This window comes from Limulus polyphemus, unplaced genomic scaffold, assembly GCF_000517525.1.
Source record: "Limulus polyphemus unplaced genomic scaffold, Limulus_polyphemus-2.1.2 Scaffold718, whole genome shotgun sequence".
Taxonomy (NCBI): Eukaryota; Metazoa; Arthropoda; class Merostomata; order Xiphosura; family Limulidae; genus Limulus; species Limulus polyphemus.
Window position 1 is genome coordinate 320766 of NW_013666328.1, and position 20915 is coordinate 341680.

Sequence of the window (20915 nt, forward strand, 5' to 3'; positions counted from 1 at the left end):
TTTCGTAGTAGAAAATATTTGACCGTGTTTGAATAGTAAACATAATTAAATCTCAGTTATGCAGAAACTTTGATTGTTTGGTTTTATGATGCCAATTACATAAAGAAAAATGATGCATCAAAAACCACACCCACACACATCACTAAAACATTATGTAGCCGAACTTTTGGTTCTTTGTAGCGAACCATTGTGATGGAGCACAGGGAATACATTTAGTATAGGCTTGTCAACTTTTCAATGTATAATTCCGAAATATAATTGCCACGCCTACCTGTGACATCCTTTCGTAACAAATCGCGTGTAGTTCTTTCTGACGTTTTATCCTATATTATTTATAACCAGCAGAAAGCCAAAGTTTGCTGCTGATTGGGTGATGTCTAGAGACTACACTATTCTTTACAACCCTTTCCACTGCTGATTGGGTGATGTCTAGAGACTACACTACTCTTTATTTTCTAATAGGAATGACCAATAGCTACGTGTGTAACCAAAGTCATCCTGGAAAAGTGTATTGTTATAGTTTTAACTACATAACATTACATAATATTTTCTAAGTCTGGAACAAGCTCTTGTAGACTGAACAGTCTTTAGCTTTTAGTTCTTCCTGTAAACCTAAATTTCTTGAATTAAAAGATTGTTTTCACTGCCTCTTTCTTTCACAAGCTCAATCACATTCAGATAATTCAGAATTACTTCATAGTAAATATCTTGGTTGAAACTACTGTTATTCTGTGGACTTACTCACTCTTGGGGAAATTAGTTTTACCTGAGAATACCACAATGATATAATTTTACATTTGATATGACAGTGTCTTTCTTCCCAATGTCAAAATAAAGTTGCATGACAAAGATCTTACACGTTTCTCACTTAATATTATATGTCATAAAAAACATTTCTTTGAGAATAATTCATATTGCTATTATTAATTCCTCATTTAAGTGGCCTGATAAATGGAGTGGTATAAATGGTAAGTTAAAATTAACAAAAATACACCTTTGAAAATTTAACAAAACACTGATAATCTACTACATTTAGTTCAATTTATTTTGGGCATCACTTGCACAGTATTCAAGGAGATAAAACTATTCCAATAGAAGAATGGTTTAAGCTATATTTTTTCCTGCTATTTAAGAACTTTATATCATCAGATGTCTTCAGGATCACTGTCATCACTGAAAAAAAAAAAACACAAAAAAAAACTATGGTTAGTTGAGAGATATTATACTAATATATTTGATCAAGTATTTATTTAAGTATTCTTGATAAGATGTTTACAGGATTACCTATACATAAACTAATATTATGGAGATTCATCCATATTCATAACATCCAGATTCCTCACATCTTCCATGTATAATCAATAAACCATTTGAGCAAAATTTTATGCATGAAAGATACAGCTGGTTGAACTAGCTACTTCTACTCCTCTCATTAATTGTATTTTACAATGAAAGAGTCTGTTTACTCTTTACTGTGCATAGTTAAAGATCAAATTTGGTTAAAATCACTAATCTGCAGTGGCACAAAGACTGGATTGACCCAGAAATTCACAGGTAAGTGTAAAATATAGATACTGAGCATTCTTAATTAAAGGTACAGAAAATAGGAAAAAGTGGCAAGAGCACAACAAACTACAACAGAATTGAATTCCTGAAAGTAGAACAAAAATATATGCATAGCTAAACAACTTACCATTAACTTACACACAGTGGTTATGCAAATTTTCTTAAAATAGCTTGCAAAATCACAAATAAAACTTCATTTGATTGTTAGAAGTTACAAAATTACAGGAGCAGCTTTACGGTATTTTCCAATTTCATTCTGTAAGTAAAATATCTGTAGATCTGAAGCAGTTGAGAAATTCACTGTTTAATTAAGAATAAGGAAAAACCAGAGCGATTATATAAAAATAGATTTCATGTGGTTTGAAGTAGCAAATTAATCTTTAATTCATGTAAATATGCCAGACATAAATTTGCAATTTGAAAAACTTATCCTTCAGGACTTGAATTAACCTTTCCTTTACTCAACATCCATTTGAATTAGGTTTATAAGCTTTGTCCATATCGCTTTCTAATTTACTATTCAAACTTCATCTTCCTACTTACAAGCCAACTTTCTGCACATTATGAACCTTGCCTTAATCTCAACATAATTACTACACATCTATACAAAAAAAAGAGATTAAATCAGCATATTTAATAATAGTGTTCTAAATGGTAACTATGCAATTAAACCTCTTATTTCTGAATACTGAGGAGCTACTATTACTTAATAAGAAACTTTCCAAAATTTAAAAATAGAGAAGACTGTATTGAGAATGTTTTGGACTTTATACACCAAATTATGTTAACATATATGGCTTTCTGAAGGCTGATTATCTGTCTTACTTACATCTACATGAACTGTTTTAAAACATATACTTGAATTAAGTCCCTCATTCCATTCTTAAGCCACCAACTTGTAATAAATTTCAATGTTGACTATTTTCACTGGTAAAATTTAAAACTTGAAACCTTTTGATGAATACAGTGTAGTAAATTTTGAGTGTAATTATTCACAAAAGTTATAATTTTCCTATACTGAAAATGTATTTCCAATAAATACTTATCCCCTGTCACATATATAGCTATTCTCGTTCAATGCTGCATATGTAAATTTTTTTTACATGCCACAAGCCTTGAGCTCCCACATACCCAATGATGAACATGGTTCAACTACGTCTCGCATGTAAATCATCATGTAACAACCCTCTACTAATAGGAGTGTGACTACCTCTATTCAATTCTATTGAACTATCACTTCTCCTTTGGCAGTACTCATGTCAAGATGTTTTTTTTGTTGTGCTCTTCAATTGTTTTTTCAACGATGATTGAATTTTTTTTTATTTCTTTAAAAGTGGAATAGTTATTCTCATTTTTCAAATGTTCGGGAACATGATGATAACTTTTTTTCTAGTTTTTCATTTACTGAACTATCATTTCGAGTTCTGGCAGAAAATGGAAGCACTGGTTTTCAGTAGGGAAGAAGTTTGGGAAGCGTGAGAGTAATTAAGTACCCATTGGAAATACATTTTCAGTATAGGAAAATTATAACTTCCAATACGACACCTTACCTCCTCTCACAGATATAGCTAGAAACCCACATTGAATATATGGAGGGACTGGTGCTAGGGAAAGAAAGAAGCATCCTCCGAAAGTGTCCAAAGAACACCTGAAAAGGGGAGATCCAAACAGTAGAAGATCTTATGTGGGAGACTGCACCACTTCTGAACCAGGTATACTCTATGCCCAGTGTGTAATTAGTTGTTGCAAACACGGGCAGAAAACAATATATGGATAGGGATCCAATTCACCTGATATTGGAAGCCCAATCCCTGAGAAGACAGTGATGTGGGTGAGAATAAAAAGGATGTGCCCCAAGATGTAGAGTGGCTAGGGCATGATGGATAATCCATGGCAGTTCAACTACATCCAAAACCCAGCCACAGGGATCCAACATCTATGCAGGGGTAGGAAAGAAGATCGTTCCATCTTCACCTCCAGTCCAGCAGACTGGAAGAAGAAATCATACCCACCAATCCATGAACAGAGCACATGATAACAAATTGATAAATATTTTACTGATCCGGGAATCTCACAACCGGACAATCAAAATAAGAAAGATGTCCCTGTATTGTAAACTATCCCACTCAAAACCAATCAGACAGGAACCACCCCAGCACAGTAATATCTTTGGTCTATGAAAATCTTCAAGAGGAAGAACCATAGGGATGTACATGTTCATCCACCGTGACCCACAACACGGTAATAGTGAACATGAGTCCAATTGAGTGAGTGAGGGAACAGAAACAGCTGAAATACACGTGAGAGGACTTATGTTGATTATTCCAGCTATGAAACTAAAACTCAGCCACTTGGAACTGACATCCATGCGGGAGTAGGATGAAGGATCCCAATCAATGAGGTGAACTGCTATGTTTTGATGGCTCACACCAAATCTACAACCCTACTGCTATAAGAGAAGTCAAGTTACAAAGTTATCTACTAAAATTAAAAAATCAATTATAATAATCTAAATGAAAAACAATATTTGAACATTAGATCATCATTTAATCATCCAGGGGATTTTATGATCTTCCTAATATTCATATAAATTACGATGTCCATGGAAACCTATAGTTTCTAACACTGGAACTTACAATCACGATTTAGATGGTTGTTTGGTTGAATTTTTGAAGACTTTCACCACAAATGAACATTGAGAAACAGCTTGAAGTTTAATGAAGTTGATAACAATGTTCATTGTGCCAACTTTAATGTTGAGTTCTTTTATAGAAACATAACATATAGTTAAAAGAAACTATACAGTTGAGTGCTAATTTGGTTTTCAACAACTCTGACAATTTGACTATTCCCCAATCAGTATTTTTTTAAGATGATATACCTTGCCACAAAGGAATCTCATTTTCTTCTTAACAGCAATCTTTATGATCAGATTAATAGTTTTGCTAAAGGTTCTAGATTGGTGCCCTCTTTGGGCAATCTTTTTCTGTGCTATCATGAAAAACAATGGTTGGAAGATTGGCTGCAATATTTTGAAACCGCTTTACTTCAGTAAATATGTGGATAATAGTTTTACTATATTTAAAAACACTTGTCAAGTTTCTCAATTTCTTGAGTACTTGAACAAAAAAACTTAACAGTATAAAATCCACTGTGGAACATCAAAAAGATGATAAACTCTCATTTCTTGACACTTTCATTTAAAAAATTATGGCCACTTTCAAATTGAAGTATACCACAAAATAACATTTATTGGCTTGTATTGTAACTTTGCAAGTTTTGTATCAAATGTTTTAAAGAAGAGTTGGTTAAAATTTTGTTCCATTACAGACACGAAAAATATTTAGTACTTAAGAAGCTTTATATAAATAATGGCAATAAAGAAGTTTTATTCCAAAAATTGTTTTCCTATTTATATTATTGACAAAATACTTCATATCTGAATAAATAAAGTTATAATAAATCATCCATATACAAAGTTCCTGCATATCCTGTTATTATTATCTTGCCATAAACTGGTAAATATTCTTTGATTATTAAAAATCAGTTTAAAAAATGTCCTTCATAGGGTATATCCTCAAGTTTGAAAGAACATGCACATTTTGAGATCCGCAACTGGATCAAGTGCACTTGAACATGCCCTTCATTCAAATTACTTTTCTTACATATTTATGACACCACCAGTGATTGGGAACTATTTTGTTTTGAATGATAATTATCATGTTTGAAAGTTGCGTATGATGTTATTTCCTGTACCTCTAAAGTTTCCCATTTCTGTATTATTTCTGGCAATTTTATAATTACAGTAATGTTCTCACAGTAACCTACTGCGTGATTAATACTGCGAAATATATCAATTATGAATACTGTATTCTGCGTAAACAGTTTTATAAGTTGCAATAATGTTTTTTATAGGATTGGTTATTTACGTATTTAATGACTACTAAAAAAATTGTCATAATGTAAAAAATGTATACAAATTAAATCAATTTCTTTTTTTCAGACTCTGGGGTTGTTACTTTACAAAATATTGATTTTTACTTTACATGGTATATACATATAACATATTTGAAAATATATTTATTTATTTCCAACTTCAGCAGAAGGTCCAGAAACAATTGATAAAATTTTGTTTAAAAAAATGGGGCTACAGTACATTTAGATTTGTAAATAATATGGCAAAAATTAATTAAAGACCTTCAGTACTTAATCTCTGTTGATTTCACCGATAAAACCATCAGTCAGACTGTTCAGTAGTCTTACATGTAAATATCATATTAACAATAGATTTTAACGTCATGAATACACACATAAGGTTTATAACATCCTAAAAATGTAATCCATATTCTAATAATTTAGGCATTACGACAAACAAACTACAAATTGTTATTTTGCCCCTTATAAATTTCTCAGATTAAACTTTTACAAAACACTAACTCTCTCACTAAATACTTAAAGTACTATAGTCAAAATACAACAGGCTTATTGTTCTTTTTACTGTCTATCCATAGGTAAATGACACTTTTTAAACTGATTACTAAACAACCTAAGGTATTACGAATGCACAATCCTTGCTCATGAAAAGTTACATCCAGTACTGTGCCTATAATTTCCTCATCTGTGAAACATGAAAAAAAAACACCTAAAAATATAGTTGTACATCTGAGTAATGCATGTTTCCTTCAGTTCTTCTGTACCTTTCCATATATTCTAGTCCATGTGGTCCTTTTGATGAATAATCTTCATGATAAGGTAGATTTAATAACTCTGGTTTGTAATTCTTTAAGAAATACATCCATACTCTCAGACAATCTCCAGCTGTTGCAGTGCCTTCAAAACTAGTACTCTGGATAATACATACATCTTCCTGTTTCCTTTCATAGTAAGTTGGATGATTTTCTAATTCATCAAGTTTTTCTAGCATTCTGTCATTCACTTCATAAACTTCTCCTATAACATTCTGAAACAAAACAAAAGTCTTTAGGTTAGAAACTTGTATATTAACAGGTTACTGCTACTTTGAAATATACAGAAATTCCTTTCTTTATTTAAAGCTACATGTGCAACCCTAATGAAGTGATTATAAACAACTAAAAACTTCAACAACCACCATTCTCTAAATACTTGACATTTACCTATGTAATAGAAAGTAGTACCAACCAAAATGCTTAAAAGTGGGAGGAATCATTTCAAAACCTGTAATGGTCTAAACAAAATGCTGCTACAATCATGTGCACACAGAAATGATGGATGTAGTAGATTTTGTGTGGTTGACATATTATTACAATCTTTTTTACTCTCACTCATAAGTTCTTATACTTAAACAGCTTGACCAACAGAAAAGGCTACATAAAGCTTTGTTTGAGACATTAATGAGTGACCCTTATGAACTGACTGGCCATCTGTCCTCCAATTGTTATTACTTGTGATATTGAGAAGCAGTTTAATTTTGGAACATTGTGTTATTCTGTGGTGAATTAGTATTGAAATTAGTATTGGTATTGAAATGAATCACATTGAGATTTATGTTGTATTGTTTGTTAATGTTTGTACCTGGCCAGGAAGTGTTAAAATTTGTATCCTAGTTGTTTGAAAGTTTTATTTTAGACAAGGTCTGTTCAGGCCAGCTGAGATTCAATAGACATGACAGTGGTCAAGGTGCTATTCATAACTGATCACTCAAAAAGCTGAGCACACCACCTTCTCTGATAATTCAGATCACAAATTAACAAACTTGCAAGTAAAATAAATTTGTCTATGAACTTGTTGGTATCCACCTTCTCTGATAATTCAGACCACAAATTAACAAACTTGCAAGTAAAATAAATTTGTCTATGAACTTGTTGGTATCCAAGCTTCAAAGCAACAACTACCAATATTCAAGTCACACTTTAAACTAAGAGAACATTAAAATCCAAAGTAAAAAAAATTAAATACTAGACATCAATTCACTGAAACCACAATTGATAATAGATCAAGGATCTGAAAACAGTTTTCTTGGATACAGATTGTTGCTAACAAAACAACTTGCATAGGAATAGTATTAATGAACTCATTATTGCACTAATTAACCTCAATATTAAGTCTTTTTCAACAACAGAGTACATTTACTTTACATGAGGAGTCAAAAGGAGATACTGGTGACATTAGATGTAATAATTTGGCTACTTTTTATGTAGCACTGTAGTCCATTTTCAGATATCTATTCCAAGGACACTGAGTATTTCATTTATTTTATGTCAGATTTGTTTTGTTTTTTACAAAAACTACACAAATGGCTGTCTGTGCTGAATCATTCATCCCTAATTTTTAACTGACAGACTATAGAGAAGACATTTAGTCAACAACCACCACTGTAAATTCTTGGACTATTTTCTGTTTGTCTGACCAAGTGAGATCTGATCACTTGTCTCTCTTTAGCATACCCATAGCCCCAAAGTGCAAAAGATGATTTTGTGGTAAGATACACAGTTCAAGCAGACTAACTACAAGGCTATGCCTGGCTGTAAAATATTTGAGAATTAGAATGTTATAAATATTCTCAAGATGATTTAAACAACACAATTTCTTACCTTGTTAATATGTTAAACTTTTTCTTGCTTTTTTTTTTTGAGGGGGGGGGATAAAGGCCAGTATCCTGATAGGTGGTGGTTATCATTGTTTTAAGACACAAAAAACAAGGTAATAGAAAGTCATTTAGCCCATCAAGGCTATTCCTTACCCACAAAGCAAGAATATTTTCCTTCATATTCCATATACATGTCTAACAACAATCTGAATTAAATTCCAATTAAGTGTACACACCATGGTCGGGAAAGGTATTCTGTAAGCTTATTCAAAGAACAAGTCTGCATCTAAAACTCTGAAGCCTACATCTATTCCCATATGTCAAGTTTGTACTGTACTTAAGTCTTATCTTTCCAATATTTAAACATATCTGACCATTCATAGAAAGTTTCTCCATCTGAATCATGTTTCCCTGTTTTCTTCTGTGCTCAACAGAAAAGTCTAATCAGACACAGTAGCCTGTCTCTGTATATCCTCTCTACATTCATATTGTAATATTTGAAAGTTAAGTTCCATATTTAGTGGTTGGTGGCAGCGCAATTTAACGATGTTGCATAAGTACACCTAAATTAGGCAAGGTCATTATGGACCATGAGGTTCTCTAAACTAGAAGAAATGTGGAGTTACTTGCATTTGTTCAGTATCATTGTAGTATGTACTGTATAGTTCTTGTGAGTTTGAGTAACATCCATTGTGAGGATTAACTTGGAGGAGAGATTTTGTCTTAGCAGATGGCAGCACAATACAACTGAACTGGCTTCCACAAAGAACTCTAAGTCTTGGTGGAATAGGATCATTATATCCAAAGTGCAGTGTTTGCTGCAGGGGATCAAGCTGAAGAGGTTTATGCATGGTTACACATTTTCTTCTGTTAAAAGATCATCACCTGAGTAGATACATAGGACAAAGAAGTTTTTCTTGTTTTGGAAATTGTGAACATTAAAGGACTTCTTTGTCTGTGTCTTGTAATGAGAAAGATACGTAAATTTAGAACAATTCTTAATGAAAGGAAAAGCTAAACTTACACCAGTGAAGATAACTGTAAGTAATACTGGATACTGAATTATAGTAAAAGATTGTCCAATTTTTGGTTTGTGTTAACTGAAAAGTTACTTTGGTTATTAATCATTGTGCTAAAATTGTCAATCCTTAAGAAATGGTACTGTACACTGTACAGTGGATAATGTAACTGAAAATATTGTCAAACCTCAACCTGACCTTAATTCATCATTAATAAACTTTGATCTAACATCAATTTTGGTGGAATAATCAGACCTTAACTCATCATTAATAAACTTTGAACTAACATCAATGATGGTGGAAAGATCAGATCCATCGTATAGCTTAATTTGTTACAATATATTTTACTGATTTGCAGTAAGGGGATAAAAACTGCACAGAGTGCTACAAATGTGGTCTCATCGGTGTAATACAAAGATATAATTACCTTCTTCTTAAAATTCCTATAACATAAACAGAGTCAAGAACTATTTATTCTTGTTGTTTTTCACCACATCCAAACTTTTATCAGAGGGTTTTAGAATTTTATCAGCAGTCACAACTAAATGCTTCCATGATATAAGCATTCCTACTTAAAAGAAATACTACAAGTTCCATCCATACATGAACATATTGTTTAAGTGTGTAACTTTACACTTCTCAAAATTAAAATTAATTTCCATCATTCCAGTTCATTCACTAATTGCATGTCAAGGTTCTTATGAATAAGAGAAGTATTTTAAATAAAATCAGCTCTTCTGGACTTTTATTACCATCAGCAAACTTAGAAAAGCCTATTCAAAAATGATAATTTATCATCATTCTTTGGTTTTTACAACTAAGCCAAATTCAGTTCCCTTCTTAACTTTCATGCCAATTAAAGTATCCAACTAAATAATTGAGCTATTATGAGAAACATTGTCAAAGCCTTTCTGAAAATACAGATACATAACAAGGTCAGGTACTCTCATCCAAAAGGTATGACTTATGACAACAAATTCCAACATCTTGCAAACAACAGAAGTTAAATTACAGCTATATATATAGCAGGTTTTTTGTTTCACATATCTTTTATAAACCTTTTTTTTTAAATTTATATTGATTACACTGGCAGTCCTCCAATCATCAGTAATTTCCCAGGTATCTAAAGGCTTCTAAATAATAATAGTTAAAACCCAATAACATTTTTCTACGGTTTTACAAGGTTTTGGATAAATCTCAATCATCATGACAAAAAGCTTTGTACTCCAAACATTTCCCAGATTTTCCTACAGCATCTACTTCCTCAACATAAAGAGAAATTAAAGGAACAGTAGCAAAAAGTTTTAACTCTTTAGCCATATCCTCTCCTTCCATAATTTAGATATATAAAGTTGTGAAACCTCTAAAGCATGAGATTATTTGAATATTAATAACAAAATCACTATTAGATGTAACAATTCCTACAAAACAAGGATCAAATTATCAACAAACTGCAATTATTCAAGCCGTAATAACAAAAAAATTGCAAGCAATGTTAAAGTACTTATTTGAGTCACTAAAAATCAAATTAATAAACATATTTTTTATAACAACATAAATACATTTCACACATCCTCCTAGTGTCTTCATATACCAAGTATGTGGTATTTAATTCTTTGAACCAAAGGAGCAGCAACAACCTCATTAAAACAAACTAGTCAGCATCTTTCGAGGTAAATGTTGTTAACCAAAAAGCCCTCCTGCTCACCACACTTTCTGTTACCTGACATTTTAAATTTGTCTACTCTCACATAAATTAATAATTAAGTGACCAATGAATCCTAAAATGTTTACTCTAAAGAACACTAGATGTCACATACTCCAGCCTAAAGAATTTCTTTGTTAGATAAGTTAAAGCGATTTATTAGAAACTGGCAAAACTACTTAAGTTCGGTTGGTAGAATATTTGTCTATGATAATAGAAATCCTGGGTTCACTTTTACTCATAAGAAGTGGAGAAATTAGGTTACCACAAAAATGCTGGTGATCATGCAACTTGTGGTCACCCCACAATACTGAAATAAGTCTCAAGGTTGAGCCTTGCATGTTCATAAAGGAGAGGGGAGGTAGAGATTGTTTAAGAATGCTCAACTAGGAATTGCTAGCAGATATAATCAGTTCTTAGCTCTTTTGCTCGGTTGGTAGAGCACTTGCCTTCTTTGCAAGAAGTTTTTGGTTGATATCTCTTTGAATCTGAGAGATTCAAGAATTGGATTACTGTAACTATACAAACACAGCATGCAACTTATACTGGTATCCAACTGAATTTATCCTGCCATGGTGACTGACACAACCCTACAAATACAGAAATCCTTTTTACTTCTTCCAAAGACAAGAAGAGTATATGAAATGTTAACATTTTCTAATACTGAAAATGTATTTCCGATAGGTGCTTACCATCCTCCCCCAAAGCTATCTCGATCTTGATTTGCCCTCTTAGCATTGCTAAAATTTCCAACAGTGCATCAGTCTATTATACTTCTTCATTTGTGCACCATTGCAGCAACATGTGCTAATCATGTGACTACCATCCACCAATCATACTGCACCACCTATACTAGTGCAGGTAGCTCCCTCTATCATTGCAGCACAATCCTCACTTTTGAGAAATAGTAGATACAAACCAGAAACACTGGCAAATCAGTGAGGAAGAAGGGTGGGAAGTGGATGAGTGGAGGTAAGTACCTGTCAGAAATACATTTTCAGTGTTAGAAAATGTTAACTTCCAAAATAGTACTACCTCCTCTAACCCAAAGCTAGAATCCAACATTGCAAAGGTGGAGGGGCCAGTGAAGATGCAAAAGTAAACAAACAAGTGGAGAACAACTGCTGTGAAAGAACAGGTTTGCCACAATTATAAAAGAAGGCAGAACTTAATAGACAGGCACCACGTGGTGTAAGACAGATTCTGCCTGTGGACAACAGATAGTACGTAAGACATACACATATGTAGCGAGAATGAGCACATGACACAATGATAGTTGGATTTAAAGAAGGTGCCTGTAATCTGATATAAGAATATATGACTAGGGCTAAAGGACTGTATATAAATAGGCCAAGTGTAGTCCATCTGGGCAAAAACAACAATGGAAGTACCTTGCATAAGATAATAAGATCTATAAGTGGGGTCCGTCTTGCCAAAAACATCCAGGGGAAGTGCCTTGTATATATATTATGATAGCCAAGTAAGGTCTGCCAAGGCAAAACATCCGGGGGAACCACCTTGGTCTACATCAGATTATGTCAAGTGCAGTCTATCTGAGCAGAAAACATCCAGTGGAAGCAACTTGCATAAGATTGTACTTTTCATATTTTGTTCATAACTGAATTTGTGATCAACAAGTGCAGCCAGCTAGGGCAAAAACATCCAGGGGAAGTGTCTTGTGATATTATGGAGTATGTCAAGTGTAGTCCATCCAAGCAGAAAACATCTAGTGGAAGCACCATGCATAAGACTGATTGTTTTATATCTGGATCATAATATAATTAGAGATCAACCAGTGTGGTCCACCCAGGCAGAAAACACCTGGGGGAAGTGACTTGTGATATGATGTAGTATGACAAGTGTAGTCCATCTGGGCAGAAAACATCCAGTGTAAATGCCTTGCATAAGATTGTTTGTTTCATATCTTGTACAAAAAATATCGAGAGATCAACAAGTGTAGTCTGCCTGGGCAAAAACATCCAGGAAAAGAGACTTGTGGTTATTGACTATAGAATGCGTGGTCCATCCAGTGAAAGCCCCTTTGAATAAAAAATTTACTTCATGATCTATAAATGAGGTCAATCCAGGCAAAAAACATCTGGGAGAAGTGCCCTAGATGGAGTATGTTATGATATGGTTTAATATCAAGTATAATAATGATAGCTCTCTCTTCTCACAGAATTGGTACATACGACTATGAAGCTTATTTTATTGTACAAATCCCACTCCTGAGAAAACTTCCACGGTCCACCACCCCATTGACTTGGAACTGGAAATGGCAAGGACCCCTGTGTTCCACTGGAAGAAAATGAGGGGGATACATGCTGGGGGTCCAGAGGAAAGACACTGGAAACAGTGCAATGGGCATCTGCATTTTCCCTATTTTGAAAAGCAGAAAGACTGTAATTGTAAGAATCATAGGTCAGTAGGGATGGGCAAAAATCCCTATATTTATATATGATAAAGTGATAATAAAAAATAAAAAATTATATAGATAGATATACACCACCTGATATGCGGCCGGTGGTCTTACAGAAACATCCCACCTCCACAGCGAGCATTATAGAAGTATACAGATTTAGTTCTAAGATATAAAATTCAGCATACCTGACCAGGCATTATCTGCCATAAGGTGGGATCCTGAAATATGATGCATATCAACAAGATAAAATTATAATAATAATATGTTGACTTACCCCAGTCAAAGGCAAACAGACGTGTAGATTTGCCACAGGAGGAAGATGATACTTGCCTGAGGGAGACACAGCTATTTTGTCAGATCACAGTTGTTGGAGGAGTAACCAGAACAGAAGGAACCATGTCTGAGCCAGCCAATATGGAGTAACCAGCAGAACATAACAAGGAGTGATCTGGATAATGGAAAAGACTCAGAAAACCCCTCCAATCTTGACTGAAAACATCCACCCCCAGAGCTGAGGGGTAAAGAACTGGAAACCAAAAAGGAAGGAAGTTTGTCAAATATATATATATGGTGTTCCCAAATGAGAATACACCCACAGAAATACCTGAAGATGAAGAGACCACTCTGTGGAGAACCTGGTTGAGAAGTGATAAGAGATCAGCCACAAGATTCATAACTCCGGGAACATGACATGCCAGAACCATCATGTTGTGGTCAATAGTCTAGTACAGGAAATCCAGAATCTGAAAATGAAGGGAATGCATATGCACCTGACCCAAGGGAATGAGAGCTTCCAAGAAAGCCCACATCCCCAAATGAGAAAATCTCAAATGCAGATTGAGAAGAAAGAGGTAGAGCTATTGTGACTTCCCACTCCATGTCCTGGAGCCAAAGTGGAGAAGGCTGGGCTTCGACCAAGACAGGAAGTGAAGAGAATCCCCATAAGATACTGCAAGGGGGTAGTAAAGGACTTCTTCAATATAATGAAAAACCCCACACCAAGCAGCTTCTTGAAGAAGGAAACAGGTGAGCAGAAGCCAATCGTCCATTAAATGGTGAGTCTGAAGACCCAGCAAGTGAATATGGTGTGCAAAAGAGCATACCTTTTCAAACCACATATGGAGCTGAAGAAAAATAAAACAGTAGCACCCAGAACTGGAAGACAGAACCCTTGAAGACAAACCAAAGAATAAAGACGTGACACTGGGGAAAAAAACCCACCGAAGTGAGAGGTAGGATTCCATGGTGAAGTGAGGCATCTCCAGATAAGGATACAGCCAGGACAGATTAATGATGGGACTCCAAACTCCCGTGTTTTTGAAGAAAACACAAGACAGAAATAAAATCTTGGTTGAGTGGGCACCACCCATTCAATAGCTCTTTTGTGTAGCAGGACTTGAACAGATTCAGCAAGACGACTGGACAAGGTATGATCCCGAGGAAGAGGGAAGGAGATCTAGAAAGTGGATAGAGGGGAAGAGAAACAAAAAGGCAGAAACCCTCAGATAGAACCCGTATAAACCACGAAACTGTCATGAAGTGTAGCCAAAAAGACACATAAACTAAAGAACTTAGAGAAAGTACTCATTACTAATAAATTAACAAAACTTAGAAACAAGTAGAGTCTACAAAATACATAAAAATAACAAACCTGCAAAACTATGAAATTGGACCTAAAACATAAAACAATAAATAACACCTAAAGTACAAAATCACTAAATGAACTGAGAAGATAAACAAATGACCCTTAAATATTGAACTTATAAGTCCACTCAAAGAATTTATAAGAAAATGGATGCAAAAGTTAAATAAACCCCAAACACAAGCTTAAAGTAACCTAGATGGTAAAAGAAGTATAAAAATCTAACTAACCCAATATCGAGCAGAGAAGATATGAATGACCTAAACTATCGAGTGTGGAAATTAGATCCATCTACACTAACTCATAAAACTCATTAAATATTGGTATACCTATGGGAAGTGAGAAATACAACTGAAAACTTACCACAGATCTCCTGGGTAAAAAAACAATACCTAACATAGCAGATTATGAATAGGCACTGTATCAGGTGGAAAATGTCGTAGAAAGAAACTTTCCACAAAGTAGTTCTATCCCTCTGCACAAAAATTGTAAGTTGAAAGGAAATTATCGCCAACCGAACATAAGACATGAAGTTATAGAAACTATTTAATTAGCTCATAGTGTAATTGTTGTTTTGTTTCCTGTAAAATGTTTGAGATCTTGGTAGACTCAAATATAAAAATATATTGGTAATTAGATTTTCATGCCACTGTAAATATCTTTCTCATTTCATGCTTATTTATACAGGGTTGGTACAATATTGGAGAAGGAAAGCTGATCATAATACCAAATTTACAACATGTATGTACATGAAATGTGGAAAGCTTTTAGTAAAATGTATAAGATTGTTGTACACAAAAAAAAATCAATTGAGTTATAAAGGTTTTTGTACTCAAGATATGTCTGTGAATTGATGTTGTCAGTCTGACTCACACTCTGATAAGTAGGAGTGCAAGGTCCTCAAAGTCCTGAAAAATGCAGATGTACAGTTTTTTAAGTATACCTTTATATTATATCTGGTGCTTACTTTTCTCTACCATGAACTATTGCTAAATCAGCAATGTAGGAAAAAATGAATAATTGATACCTCTGACATCAAATACATAATACCATGTTGAATGGTACTCTGTAAAATTATCTAATCTACTATAATATCCTTGACTCATTTCTTAAAGTTAACTTAAACCTAAAATACCATTAAATAAAAACTGATGTTTTAAATAAAGAGGCTATAAAACTCCCTGTGAACCTTCACTATAATTTCCCTACCAAGTTTTTGCTTCTTACATTTTACTACTAAATTTCTTACTCTTGTACATGAAATATAGACATTTTTCAGTGTATTTCTTCCATTCAGAAAAACTTTTTGGTTGGATTAGCGTGAATCAATTTGCAAAAGCACTTCAAATTTCAAAAATATTTCTTACATATTACGTGTAGCAGATGGTATTTTAAGGTTACGGTCTCCTCCACGTTTGAATGAAAATGATCAGTCGTATGGGAAGAGTTAGTTGTTTTGGATAAATCCAACATTTCTTGAGAAGAAATGTTGGATTTAAACCTGGTAGAAATATATTTGCTAAGTAAGCAGGCTGAGAGAAGATATACAGAGAAGCAACGCTCTGTCATTTTGTAAAAAGCAAGTGTTAAATATTTTTTAATAAAGATTGTTTATTTCATATTTTATTTTTGTGTCCAGTCTCTTTATTTTATTTTCATGAATTTAACTTATTTGGAGGTTCAGTATTATTCTGAGATAAATATGTTCACCAACTGTTAAATGGACCAATTGCTCTAAATTTAATTCAGTTCAAGCTGGATATACAGCAAAAAGATGCTGGGTAAATCTAATCAGGTAAAAAAATAAATCATTCTTGAGAGGTGAAGAGCTTGAAACTACATTTCAATATTAAAAAGTTAAATAGAAAACTAGAAGTTTTGAAATAATAAAAAATATTACATAAAAAACATTTTGTGTTGTGAACAAAACAAATTTCAAGTTATTTGTAACAACATTTTCAAAAAATAATAAAAAATCATAACTCAAAAACACGTAAAGGCATTCAGTAATCAGTGAAAAAATGATAACTGTTAATTTAATACACACAGGATAAGAAAAATGTTCAAACTACAATCTCTAACTCTGTTGGATACTGCTAAAAGTTCTGGGACTTAATAATAAATGTAAAAAATATGTATTTAACTTGGTTATTATCTCTTTTCTTAAAGTGTTACAATTCTTTATATTTTAGTTTTGATCAACCTATTTAAGTAAAAATATTGATATGCTTGAAACAGTGCAGCTATGAGCTTCTATGTAAAGAAACCTGGTTTATAAAATTTAAATTATAACATTAGGCCTAAAACATAGATTGGTTCATATTCACAGGTATAAAAAATTTGATACAGGTTGTGAGGTAGCAATTTCTGTTTTATTTTTAGTTATAGTTTAGTTTTTGTTAATGTATTTCTTTTCCTTCTATTGTTTAGTTCAGCTATATGTTCATTTGCTTTAAAAATGCTACCCCATCTGCCTCCTAGTATACATTAAAGGAAAAACATTTTTTTTATTCAGAAACCAACATGATTGGTGATGTTTGGACACTAGGTTTATGTCTGAATATGTAAAACAAATGGTAAGTTGTTAGTGATGTGATACATGTTTGGGCAAGGAAATAAAAAGCCTGCAAACTGAAGTTAAGTGAGAACGATGAGAGAAATTAGACTAGAGATACATATCTGTTGATTATTAAAAGAAATATATTATTACAGATATGCTCCTGATCCTTACTTATGATAATTTTGAGAAATTTTCTTATAAATTAGGTTTTTTACTTTCTCTGGTTCTTTTTTTTTTTTTCCTAATCCTTAATTATTGTTATTACTATATTGTGCAATTTAACATTAACAACATTGCTTTTTCTGTGTTTGTATTTCAGTTTGATCAAGATTGACATGTTTATTTACAAAGTCATGGCTACAGGCACAAATTTATTAATTTGATATTTTTGAATCTTGTATTGTGCTTAGTAAATTTGCACATTTGTTATCAAACACTGGTAGTAACAAAGTTAATTGATGCATTACATTGATAACATGATTGCTTGATTTGTTAATACGAGTTGTTACGAAATTAAATCAGGTTTTCTTGATTGGTGAAAAGATGGAAATATTACTAGACGTAATAAGAAAAATCCACAAAAACTCAAAAATAAACACTTTTGTATATGAAAATACTTTTTCTGTTAGTGCTATAAATTCATGGAAAATATTACTTGATGGTGCATAGCACTGAGATTAATTTGTAAATTCTCTAAAAACCTCAGGATCCTTTCATACCCAAATTAACAGTGAGAATTTCAAGTCGTTTTGTTACAGCTATGTCCAGCTATGAAACAGTTGATAAATAGATTTGATTTAATATTTTCTTTAAAATATTTCTTCATCAGAAATACATTAATATTTGTAATGAGCCTCCTTTAATATGTTAGTCTCTAAGTAACATCAAATAAATTCAATCTGGGAAAGTCAAGTTGCTTTATATATGTTTTTTTTTCACAGAAATTACGCTGCCAACATCAGGCAGTCAGTGTTGAAAAAGCTAAAAGTTTGTTGATTGTTTATAAACATTGCTTAAGAATGTCCATTCTACTTCAGGATGGAAACTATAATAATAGTGATATTTAGATACAGTACCATATGCATTTATCAAAATATTTTAAATAAAATAATCACAGAGGTTATCACAAATGTATTAGCAGGATAACCTGTAGGTTTCTAGTTCTACTTTAACTCATATACGTCATGTGTTGGAAGTATAACAAACATTTCAGTAATGATTGTAGTGCTTTTCCAAGAAATAACCATAGTTAATATAACTGATTGTACTTAGCAATGATGAATAATACAATATTACCATCAAGTTTGTTATTACCATTAAGTTGAACATTCATGTATTATAATCATTTCTATTAACATAAGTAAAATAGATGGGTAATTAACAACATGAAATATATGAATATCATTTTCAGTTAGTTTTATTTCGAAAGTTCAGAAACATGTCCAGTGCTATTTAAAAATCTAGGTCCGTTGTGTATGTTTTTTTAGTATGTTGAGAATATGCTTGTCTCTTCTGTAGTAGTAATTTAGTTCTCTTTAGTATGACCTTGGCTGGAGGATATGTCACATCCACAATGGTGGGAATGGCATTCGATGTGAATGCTTGTTCCTATATAAAATTAAAAACAATCATACCAATAACCAAAACCATTTGTGATGCCCAGGTCAATGTATCACTATTTTTACAACCTACACACTTAATACAATCTGTACAAGAAAACCATAACCTACTTACTGAACATTTAAATACATATTTTAAAATCAAGAAATGCTTTGTAAATATACACATACACATTTTCCCCCTGCATAACATTTCTATGCACTAATTTTATTATTATATAAAGCAAAAAAAATGCAATGTTCATATTTTCAATGCAATAAAAAATAGCAATTTTCACATAGTTTATGGTCATATTTGTATTGTACATTCATGAACTGAAAATTCTCCAAATGTGTGCTAGAAAGCTTGCAACTTTTCAGCTGCGAGGCTTTCTCCCCCCCCCCTCCAAGAACTTCATTGCAGATGTTTTGCACCCATTTAGTACACCTTATAAGCAAATGAAAACAAAAGGCATTATAAATTTGACATGCACTTCATAAACATTGTAATATACAAATTAGGTTCAAGGTCACAGGTGTTTAAGCAAATCTGCATTAGAGGGCTGCCTATTTATACTGTTACGACAGCGGAAGTCACGTGACGCTGGTAACACGTAATAAGTTCTAGAAAGATCGGGGAACATCACGAATGATCCAGTATTTGCTAGGTGCCCTCTATTCTTGTATATAAGTGTGCCAGACAATGAATCAGAATTGTATAGCAGACAGAGAAATTGAAGATATAGACGGACAATTGAGTCAAACGCGGTAGTAAGTAAAGTGCGTATCATTCGATGTAAATTATAGTGTGTGTTTAAGTTAAGGTGACTGTGGAAATTAAGTGTATTGCAAAGTTGAATTGAGAAAGAATAAACTAGTTTTATTTAAGAAAGGACTTGTGTCACTAAAGTTTCATCCGAAAAAAAATTATATGGGAAATTAACTAACGACCAGAGACGTAACAACTTGGTGTCAGTGAGTGGGACGGAAAATAAAATTAAAAAAAAAGAAGAAGATGGAAACGAAAGGTGGCATATCAGACTACAGCTTAGCAGATTTGATGGCAGCAATACAAGAACAGCAAAAGAAACAAGAGGAATGAGAAAAGAAAAAAAGAAGAGAGTCAACAGCAGTTGCAAGAAAACCTGCAACAGTGGCAGCTCCAACAGCAAAATAAACAAGAAGGGAGATTACAGCAGTGGCAACTAGAACAAGAAAGGAAACAGGAAGAAAGTCTCCAACAGTTGCAGGAAAGTAAGCAGCAACTACAGGAAAGTCAACAACAGTGGCAAGAAGTACAAATGGAAAACACTAGCAAATTTCAAAGTGAATTAAATACATTAAAGGAAGATTTACTGTGTTACACAAGGAGGATATATTAGCCATCGAATTAATCAGCCTCGGACAACAGGAAGCCCCTTCCAGAACCCGCAGCTAAACCCTAATGCAGACATCTTCAGTCCTATCAGAAGTCACATTCCAGACATGAGTGTCAGCAATAGGAGTGATCTAGTACGAAAGAAGCCACAGGAATTCGATGGGAAGGCACTGTGGGAAGCATATAGAGCACAATTTAAGCTACTGGCAGAGATGAATGGATGGACAGAGCAGCAGAAAGCAGTATATCTGGCAACAAGCCTGAAGGGACAACCAATGGAAATACTTGGACAGTTGTCAACAGACGACAGGCACAACTATAGAGCACTGTTAGCTGCTCTAGAGCTCAGGTATGGAACTCAAAACCAGTCTGAAATCTACAGGGCTAGGTTTAGGACGAGAGTCCGTGCTAAAGGGGAGAGCCTGCAAGAGCTGGCACAGGATTTGGAAAGTATGGC

General features: G+C 33.3%; 1 protein-coding gene across 2 annotated transcripts in view; it reads right to left on the minus strand.

Annotated features, from left to right (window-relative positions):
* Nucleotides 1–1027: 1027 nt before the first annotated feature.
* Nucleotides 1028–20915, minus strand: part of LOC106460151 (gamma-glutamylaminecyclotransferase-like) — a 24982-nt gene continuing 5094 nt past the window's right edge. Inside the window, exons 2-3 of one of the 2 annotated variants that reach the window (XM_013919838.2) lie at nucleotides 6264–6526; nucleotides 1028–1173 (exon numbers count right to left, since the gene is read on the minus strand). In XM_013919838.2, the coding sequence (XP_013775292.1) occupies nucleotides 1146–1173; nucleotides 6264–6526 (291 nt within the window). In that variant the 3' untranslated portion in view covers nucleotides 1028–1145. Of the gene's footprint in view, nucleotides 1174–5728; nucleotides 6527–20915 lie in introns of those variants that run through there. The other variant, XM_013919837.2, reaches the window with a different exon arrangement.